At 47.4% G+C, this 10,191-nt stretch overlaps 1 protein-coding gene across 1 annotated transcript; it reads left to right on the top strand.

The window, feature by feature from the left end:
- Positions 1-61: 61 nt before the first annotated feature.
- On the top strand, positions 62-9,253 carry LOC114036885 (tyrosine-protein kinase BAZ1B-like; the record flags this gene model as incomplete). Its single annotated transcript, XM_027853602.1, has 4 exons — positions 62-156; positions 459-636; positions 1,838-2,020; positions 9,058-9,253. Coding segments are annotated over exons 1-4 (652 nt in total), but the record flags the coding sequence as incomplete, so codon positions are not given.
- Between the last annotated feature and the right edge of the window lie 938 nt (positions 9,254-10,191).

The following is a 10,191-nucleotide window of genomic DNA, read 5'->3' as shown; positions in this document are numbered from 1 at the left end:
ATATGTGTGTTATATGTGGGTACAACCTGTGGTGGGCCCTCCCCCCCAAGTTTTTGGATGCATGGCTAAACTAAGGTTGGATCCCAGGTACAGCGGAGCTGCTGTTCCATCCTTTACCTCAGGCCACATTTCAAGGCCGTCAGCAGGACTTAATCTGTACCCGCCACACTGCTGTAGCAGCCAGCTGATTAAATACATCACTTTACTGACTGGAGATTATATTACAGCTGGATACATAATAGAGATTTTCTCCTTCTCTAATACAGATATATCCAGGCATAGCAAGAATGGGGGAAATGGCCAGCATGGGACATTATCAGAGATGGTTTCACATGTGAATAAGTGAAAGGCTGTATTTTTACTGGTTCTTACCTGAATACTAGCATAGGTTTGTGGCAGATGACACTTGCTGTTCTAATCCTCTCAGGTTTTGCCATGATTTTTTTCCATTTTTCCAGATACCAGGACATCACCCATTCTATCCATCTGGCCCGGAAACAGAACCTTGGCTTGAAATCCTGTGATGGCAATCAGGAGCTCCTCAACTTCCTACGTAGTGACCTCATCGAGGTGGCGACTCGATTGCAAAAGGGGGGCCTCGGTTATGTCGAGGAGACGTCAGAGTTTGAAGCCAGGGTGAGAGCATGCAGGACATTCTTTTTTCTGGGAGGCAGCCGCTGCTTTGAAGAATTTGGCTTGGAATTTCCTTTTTCTTTTTTTTCTCACCTTTTTCAAAGGTGACAGTGAGAGTCCTTATGATCCATGTGTGTAGATGTGCAAGAAAAGACCATGTGGGACCAGCCTTTTGTTACGAATGTCCCTGAGTGTGTTCATGGATCCCCCTCTCCTGGCTAGTGTCTGCTCATTGAGCTTCCTTTCTCAGCAGTTTCTATGTGGCTTCAAGTTTTCTGTTCAGACAGCCTCTCTGCCTGCCATCACCTCACTTTTAACTTCCCCTTTAATAGTTGGTTGCATCGGGGTGTTCTGCCTTTGTCTGATCTCCTTTAGCCAGCCATTGGGGAAGTCATGTTAGAATGAGCATTATTTTCATACTTAAACTGTTGGTGACCTGTTATTACTTTGATTGGATTCTGAGGTGTAACTGAAGTAACTGCCCTAGAGGCCAGAAGTGACAGGTGCGGATGGTCTGGGGTTCAAAGCTCAGTGGAATCCTAGAGACTCATTACTGGTAAACTTGGGTTTGTGACTATTGGCTTTGTATTCCAAACTTGCCAAGATATAGCTTCACTGAGCTGTTCTCAGAGAGGACTCCTTGGGAACTGCCAAATGGAGATCGAAGAAATGGGGTCTGCTACGTGAATCTGTAGCTGGCTGTACCAGCCTGGACCCGGTCTGCATGAGGGTTAAACCCTGGGTCGTTTGTCCATGTACAAGTAAGATGTCAGCAGGTGGACCAGAATAGACCAGTTAATGTTTGGGGCGCTTACAGCCTTTCCCTTCCGTCAGAAACTAGGTTGTCCATTCCTCTTGGGGCGCTGCCAAGTAGTTTTACTGAGATTCCTGTTTGTAGAAATTCCAGTGTTAGAAGAAGTGTCACACCATTAGCAAGACATGCTTAAGAATTTGCTTTGTCTAAATCCCTCTGGGTTTTATCTGAGTTGGGGAATTTCTATTTTGTGAATAAATTGTGGGTCAATGGAACATGACATCAGGAATAGATTGCTCTTGGGTTGTAGGAGGCACAGCTTTCCTGGGAAACTGACCTTCCGTGAGAGTGTGTGAAACATTTATGTTTGGCTTAAGCTGAACTTGCCTTAGTTGAGAATAGTGTGCCTTCTTTCTCTCATTTATCTTGGCTTTTTGTGGTTCTCTATAGGTTTTCTCCCTGGAGAGTCTAAAGGATTTTGGGGAGTGTGTGATTTCACTTCAGGCCAGCGTCATCAAGAAGTTTCTTCAAGGTTTCATGGCTCCAAAACAAAAGAGAAGGAAACACCAAGAAGATTCAATAGCAAAGACTGAAGAAGTTGACGAAGAGAAGAAAATGGCAGAAGAAGCGAAGGTATCAGCCCTTGGGGAGCTATTGTCTTGCCTCTGGCCAGGAGAGGTTCGGTTCTTGATTTTTCCAGTTGAGGTTTTAAGTTCTTGTGCTCTGGTCGAGGGCTGTCTCCTGAAATCCCTTGTAGTCTTCCCTCATCTCATTCCTTCCTGTCCTTTGCATTCACTTGGTGGCCCCGCCATTGTTCCCTCTCAGTGTTCGCCCCTCCTGCCTCTTACCCTTCTAGTGTCTGGGGTGGGTGTGGGGGGCGGGGCATGAAAGATGTCTAGGTGAGACCAAGCACTACCTTTACACAGTGTGAAAACTTCATTGCTGTATTTTGCTATCAAGTTTATTTAAAATGCCATTTATGTCAAAGGAGGCAGAGTGAATGCCATGTCAGATGGAATGTAGATGCAAACTGTCCCCTCCCTCCATCTCAGAGTATTTCCATTTCCCACTCTCTGTCACTAGGAGGCACAGGAGGGCTGCAGAGGTGGCTCGATGGGCCCGAATCTTGATTATTCAGAGGCAGAGCCCATCAGTGTGTGTCCCCCCCCCCCCCCCCCCCTGGCCTTTTCAGAGCCTCCTTCATGAGGGTTGCCAGGGCACCTGTGCTTGCAGTGCAGAAGACCTGGATCTGAGACTTTTTTTTTCCAGCCAAAGGCAAGGTTTATTATTAGAGCATCCATCATACTGGGCAGACTCTTAAGGAGTCTGAATGTTAGTGAGCTATTGGCTAGATTGTAAGAATCTGAGCAGTGACTGGATTATAAGAATCTAAGCATCTTAATGGAGACAAGATGGACCTTATACACAGAAAGACTATGGGAGGGATCGAGGAGTGGCCAAGTAGTCTATGATGTAATAGAACTCCAGGGACCTGGACCCGCCCGTGGCCAAGGGAGCCTAGATAGGATTAAGGGTGGGAAGTGGCTGGGGACTATAGGGAGGTGAGACAGTGGAGGGCCAGGCTAGGTTAAGGTTAAGAGATTGGGAGTAGCCACAATGAAAGGCCAGTTGATGGGATTATAGCCTCAGGCCAACTCCAGAGATTTGGCCGTGTGGGAAGGTTCAGGTTTTTTCCTTTCTGGGGTCTAGATCCTATCCTCATCATTCCCTCCTCAAACAAATGGGACCCAAATTCTTTTGGGGTAAGGGGAGAAGGTCTCAGCTTCTGAAACTGCTTCCTGCTGGCAAGGGGCATAGAGCCATCCCTGCCTCGAGGGGATCCCAAAGAGGAGGTTGACTGGAACCAAGCACAGGCTGCATCCAGGAGACAATGGGGGGGACATTGGCAGGTACCCACTGTTTGCTACCAACTGTAGGTGAACGGCCTGTCGTCTGGAAGACAAAAATCTGACAGATAAGATTGCAGGGCCAGATATAAAGCAGGAACATGACAGTTTAGGAAAAACTTTTCCAGGATTTACATCTCAAATTTAAATGTCCTGGTGTAAAAAGCCAATCATTAGAGATTATTCCTATATAATTGCAAATTCTTAGCAAGATAAAATCCAAACAAGCTTTTTGTCAAGTTTACACATTAAAACAATAACCAACAGTAGCCAGATTATTTTAGTGGTAACCAAATTATGAAAAGTTGCTTGACATAACTGATACAAAAAGTTCACCAATTTGAAACATGAAACAAACTCAGTACCATTCAGGTGACTTCAGTTTTGTTAAATGTATTTCCAAATTACTTTACACAGAGAACATCTCATCATGAGTAGTTAAAACTACAACTTTAAAAGAGTGTGCTTACCCAGGTTTGGAGGTTAGCATCATTACCTTGAGCAGGATATGCTGAACCTGGGTGATGCTTCCAGGCAAAGGTTGCTCCAGGACCCAAGGCCATTGCCAGGGGAGCCCACGCTGTAGCTGCTGCCCCTCCCCCCTCTTTCTTTTCCTCAGGTTGGGGAGGGCGAAATCAAAGGTGAGGGATAAAGGGTGAAACTCTCTTCTCTTATAGAGATACCCTCTTGACTCAAAGGAAGGGCGTGGGAGAAAGGAGTGACCAGGGTTGTGAGGAGGAGTTTCAAAACTCCTTAATGATCAATCACAAAACCTCCAGAATCTGCCAAGATATTTTTAGCTGTTAGAAATTTTCCCTGTAACCTCCATGAAGGAGGATTCAGGAGTGTAGAGGGTAGGGAGTAAATAAGCCTCAGGGAACCAAAAAGCAACTGCAGTTTTCTCCAATTCCCTAGCGCCAAGAGAATTGACAGAAGTGGGCATACATTTCCAGATAGGGCATCCATCCTTGTCCTGTATGCTGCAGAAGGTGTGCCCAGGTCCATGACCTCGAACCAACCCAGTGGACCGAGAGCCTGAGAGCGTCAGACCGAGTGCTAGACAGCCTTCTAACTGAATGCCCAAAAAGCACCTCTAAGCCTTGGTGCTTGGAGAGCGACCCCAACTGCAGAGGAAGAAGGGGACAGGGAGGCTTACATACCTTCCAGTCTTGGCTGGCGAAGAACTTGGGGTTAGGTAGTTCCCCATATGGGTCACCAAAATGTTGAGGTTCAGGGGTGCTGGGACCCCAAAATCATAACCCGTGGGTCCTGCCCGAAAGAATTCAACCCAAGCCTTCTTTCAGCCAAAGACAAGGTTTGCTAGAACATCCATCATATTGGGCAGACTCTTAAGGAGTCTGAATGTTAGTGATCTATTGGCTAGATTATAAGAATCTAAGCCAGACCTGAGACATTTTCAAGATGGAAGCAGCAGGACATGTCAACTCAGTGATAGCGAGGAAGTGGGGTGGAGAAGGTCCTGTTAGCTGAGATGGGGCAAGCTGCTCGGTGTGAGGAGGAAGGATCAAGTTTTAGAGAACGGTGGGAAATCCAAGTAAGAGCTGTCCAGCAGGCAGGTTGAGATTTGGGCTGGGCATGTAGATGTGCAAGCTAGATGTGTGCAGGAGGTGACTGATTCCATGGGAGTAGGTGAGGTTTTGCAAAGTACTAATAATTCACAAAGTTGTCTCTAGCCGGTATCTCTGACAGAAATGCACAAGGGCTATTGAAAAAGGCAGACAGAAGAAAGAGTGGGCAGAACCAAGTCGATGATTTCATAGCTTAATAATTTATTAACAGCCGTTATGCCGGGCACCATCTAGGACAGAGAAAAGTCTGGGGACGGGGTGTGTGTAAGGCTGGACTGCCGGCCCCTTCTCTTCACAGATGGGGCCAGGCTACATAGCGGACTTTGGCCTCCTTTGCATTCTTCATAATTGGCTTCTTTTAAATACCCAGCCACTACCCCCTTCTGCTTTTGAATAGCAGCAAAGTATCCTGGAAAGGACTGGCCTTTAAAGACTAGGATTTTTATCTCCATTGAATTGCTTGGGTCTCAGTTTTCTGGGCTGTATGATGGAAATCGTCATTCTACCACCCACGTCAGTTGTGAGGGCTGTTTCTAAATGTGATGGTGTCAGTAACAGGCTCCACTTCTGGTGATTTTACCCCCATCGAGTGAGAGCTTTTCCCCCCCTATCCCTGTGCAGGTCAGGTGTGTTGGATCCTGTTTTAGGAGAACCTCAGAAGCGGTCATGTCTTTCAGAGGGGGCTCCTGCCAATGCTGAGTTCCCAGAATTGAGAGTTTTCTCAATTCAGTTGCATACAGAAGAGACTCAGCCCACCTTCTGCCTGGCCAGTGTGAAAGCCCTGAGTCCTTGCTCTTCTCTTCCTCCCTGAGCACTCTCCTGGAGCAGGTGTCTTTCCTTTATGTGATGGCAGAGCCATCACTGGAGAATTCTCTGTCTTTTAAGACTTGGTGCCTGCATTTGGCCATAGGGGAAGATGAGGGGGGTTTTCTTCCCAGGCTTACCCATCAGGGCCAAGATGCATAGTGTATTAATGAGACTAGTGGGACAATTTCCTTGGAAAACTAGAAGCATTGTCACCAAGTGCCTCCAGTGGTGCTCTGCATTGAAATCCTTGCTCTTCCCTACACCTCCCCACCAAAAATAACTTGCACACCTCTTTTTTTCCTCCCTGTTGGCTCCTGCTTGGTAGCAGATGGCCATTTGCAAAAGCCATGCTTTCTAAACCCTGGAGTGTGTCTCCTGGGCAGCAGCCAGGGCCTGAGGCTCCTCCTGGGGCGCAGGGGGACTCACTGGGGCAGTGCAGCCCAATCTGGTGTGTGACTTCCTCCCTCTCTGCTCCTGGGGCTGACAACTTAACTCTTCCCATTCTCCGCATTCTCTTGGGGGAATAACACGACATTAACTTGTACTTCACTGTGGACTTGCCAGAGCGCTGGCAAGTTGTCAAGAAAGGGCCTGAACTGCAAGTGTGATTCTCTGGGCTGTCTTTCTATACTTTCTCTGTATCTCTTGTTTCATCTGTTTTTGAAAGAGACTCATTTGGTTCTAAACCTGGAATAACTTGAACTGTACATGAATTTCTTGTGTTTGTATTTGAGATTTCTAGTAATGGCAGGCCAGATTCACAGACCCAGCCAATGTCAGATGCCAAAGTCTTCCTTTTATACATGTTGACACGAGTCTGTTGTCAGTGAGAATTCTCTTCCTGTTGAAAGGTGGGAAGAGTTGGTACATTGTATTTCAAGAAGGGAGGGATGCCAAGAATTTTGATTTAAAGTGTTGCTTTATTTCCCTTGCTGATTATAGATAGAAGAGCAGGCCCGTAGATTTGTATCATTGACTGGTTCACTCAGACAGTTTAGGACAGTGCTGTCAAACACTGCGTAGTGACTCAGAAAACTCACACTGATATAATCTATGTTGCATATTTATTGTGTTAAACACTTCCCAATTACATTGTAATCTGATTTGGGCCAACATGCAGGTTGGCCAGAACCTCTGGATTTAGGACAGTGAGGACTGGGGGAAGAGTCCAGACCTTGCTGAATTCCAGCACTGACTCCCTCACTGGGTATGATCTTGAGCACATGATTCATCTGCCCCCAGGTGCCCCCTAAAGAAAAAGAAAGGGGCCTCCCCATCTTCCCACCCAGCTGGAGCATTCCGCAGATGGTGAGGCCGAGGTCCTGGCCTCATCCCCGCAGCATCACAGGTCAGAGTCGCCTCTTTGCCTCAGCTCACATAGAATTGTCACCGGGTTCTTCCCGATTGAGGTCCAGGCCCTCTCTGTCATACTGCACTGCCTCTCCTTTTCCCAGTGAGACATGCCACAGTGGCTGAGTCTAAGCATAAATGTGTGGAGAAAACTCAAAGCTGCCCATGATGACAGATGAATAGAAGAAAGTGTATGCAGTACCTGCCTGTCTCCGCTGGAGGGCACTGCTGGCCATCTGTGGTCACCCTCTGTCCTGAGTCTCAGGGACATAGGCTCACATTTTTCGTGAGGCGACTTTGGGTTTGTCCTCCAGGTAGAAGGCCTGACGAAGCAGCACTCTGTCCCCTCTTCTGGAGTCCTGTGGGGTGGGAACACAGACCTTGTCACAGAGTGTCACACGTGTGTGATGTTATCCTGAACTTCGGGGGGGCTCCTGGCTGTTGATCATGTGTCTGTAACACAGGTGTAGTGGCTGTTTCAGAGCCAGCCCTACAGAAGGGGTGGGGTTGTAGCATGGCCCTGTTTGTATTGGCTTTTTTTGTAGGCACAGCGTGGTCTCTCCTTCACTGGGTGTATATGTGTGGACACCCATGTGTGCGCACAAGTATATGCCCCCACATATATACGCACATGTGCACACAGGCACATGCATGCACACACGCGCGTGCGCAAGCACACACCCACACCGCCCTTGGCACCTGGGCTTAGAGCTTGCTGGACCCACCCCAGCCACTGACAGCTCTATTTTAAGGTCTGTAACCCAGCAGGATAATTGACTTCTAGTGTGTCCTCCGTGAGGGTGAGGGCAGGACCCCTTAAAATAGACCAGTCTTTGCCCAGCGTTGGTCAGTGACGTCCAGTTTCGGTGCCGGGGATCTGTCTTCTGCTTTTCCATGTTCTGCTTGCTTTGCTCTGATTTAGTTGGTGCAGATTTTCCCTCACTGTTCTGAGGACCTCGACTCACTCACCCCTTCCTCCCATTACAGTTACAGTTTGTGAATAGGCATCTACTTTTTTTTCTGCTGCAAAGAGTTCTGCCTGTATTTTGGCATCTAAGGAACCCTTTCCCTTTTCCGAGAAGCATATATATGTGCTTATTAAAAGTGTCTACAATGTGCCAGATATTGTGCTCAGTTAATTCTGGGGGTGCAGAAGCAAAAGTGAAGCAGTCCCTGCCCACAAGGAGCTCGCCCTTTGTTGGGGCAGATGTGTACAAAGTCTGCACATGGTAATTAAGGCAGTGTGGTATGGGCTGGACCATGGAGAGCTAGCAGAAGTTATTGGTCTCTTCTTTATAGTGGGAGAGGGGGAAGTGAAGGGGCAGAAGCTTGTAAGTCTACAAGAATAATCCTTGAAATTTTGAAGAGGAAAGTACTGATGCTGGCAGTGGGAGCAGCAAGGTAGGAAGACGAGGAAGCCTGTTCCTGCCCTCCTCACTGTTGTAGTGGACATGTCCTGTAGATACTTAGAAGAGGGACAGGACATACTCCTTCCCATGGAAGAGGTTGTCCATTCCAACCATCATTTGCGGAGGTTCAGAGATGGGAGATGGACCTCAGGGCTGAGGAGGCTCAGTCTTAAATCAGTGCAGATAAAAATATCAAGGCAAAAATTTTAATGGCTCTTTAGATAGGACTGAGGTAGTGGGAAAAATGAAAGTGGGTGAAAGTGGATGCTCTCTGTGTGGAATAGCCCTGGGCTCCTCGCGCTCCCCACTGCACAAATGGAGGCAGCCACGAAGTGCTGGTAGGAGGCCGATGTGGCCACTTTAGATGGCAGCCCCTGGTGCTTTGCTAAAGTTGTTGCCTTTCTTCTGTGCCTGGGGGTTTTGTTGTTTGTTTATTTGTTTGTTTAAAGCATACTAGGAAAGGTGAATGGCTTTCATAATTTCCTTGTTTCCCCTCTTGCTTTTCTGCTTCATCTCTGCACAGAGATTTGTCACTAATTACATCATGCCAAGATTTCCAAGTAAGGCTCCCGTCTTCTCGTCCTCAGGCTACTTTGTTTTCTCTGTAGGTTGCTTCAGCCTTGGAAAAATGGAAGATAGCAATCCGAGAGGCCCAGACCTTCTCTCGAATGCACGTGCTTCTTGGGATGCTTGACGCCTGCATCAAATGGGACATGTCTGCAGAGAATGCCAGGTGCAAAGTGTGTCGAAAGAAAGGTATGATAGCATGCTACATTGAGGCTGGCAGTGCCATGCACAGAGAGTGTAGGGATCAGGCATTTTTTCATTACTAAGCCTTTCTGTGTCATCCCAGGATTTCTGTACTCACAGCAACCATCTCTGCCAAATTTCAGGACTAGTGGTAGTCAAATGCTTTTCTTGAGATAGACACACACATTACAGATGGGGCTTTGAGGCCCATTACTTGCCTAAGTACATACAAAGTACCGCATAGGCAGTACATTCAGACTGCTAGAGGTTGAAACCCTGTGTCCTGTGGGTTGAAATCCAGAACTTTTTCCACTTACAACGACAGGACTATATGAGGTGTTTCTGTGGTTTAATACTAGCATTATTTCACCTAGTTGAGAACCTGTTTGTGTTTGGAAGACTGTTTAGTCAGATGAATTACTAAATCTCCAGCATGTGCACAGAAAGCGCATTCCTGCAGAGGAGTCTTTGTGGTCCTTTGGCTGATGATGTAGCCATTCCTGGCAGAGCCCATCTTGTCCAAATCAGGTCTGATTCCAGGAGACCGCTTGGAAAGTGTTTAAAAAGACACTTTGGGAGATGTTCCCCTAGAGGTATGGGGTCAGTGATGCTGGGAACTTCATAGTACTTGAGGTTCATGCAGACAGGCAGGCAGGCACCAGCATCTAGTAGAGGGATGGAGCTACAGGATTTGGGGAGAAAAGTCCAGGGGCAAAGCTCAGTTGTTTGGGCAACCCTTTTCGAAGTTGCTGATCGTCCCTGATCGACTGGATCCAGTGCAGCCTTTCTGAGGCTGGGTTAAGGTGTGGCCACCTGTCTGTCATCCCGTCTCTGAGTGGCTTTTTTTTTTTTTTTTTTTAAAGGCAGTTGGGGTTAAGTGACTTGCCCAGAGTCACACAGCTAGTACGTGTCAAGTGTTTGGTCTAAGGCCGGATTTGAACTCAGGTCCTCCTAACTTCAGGTCCTGCGCTCTATCCACTGCGCCACCTGGC

The sequence above is a fragment of the Vombatus ursinus genome, unplaced genomic scaffold, assembly GCF_900497805.2.
Source record: "Vombatus ursinus unplaced genomic scaffold, bare-nosed wombat genome assembly UNPS02010187.1, whole genome shotgun sequence".
NCBI classification, from domain to species: Eukaryota; Metazoa; Chordata; class Mammalia; order Diprotodontia; family Vombatidae; genus Vombatus; species Vombatus ursinus.
The sequence above is the reverse complement of the archived record's forward strand: the minus strand, read 5'-3'. Positions and strand labels throughout refer to the sequence as shown.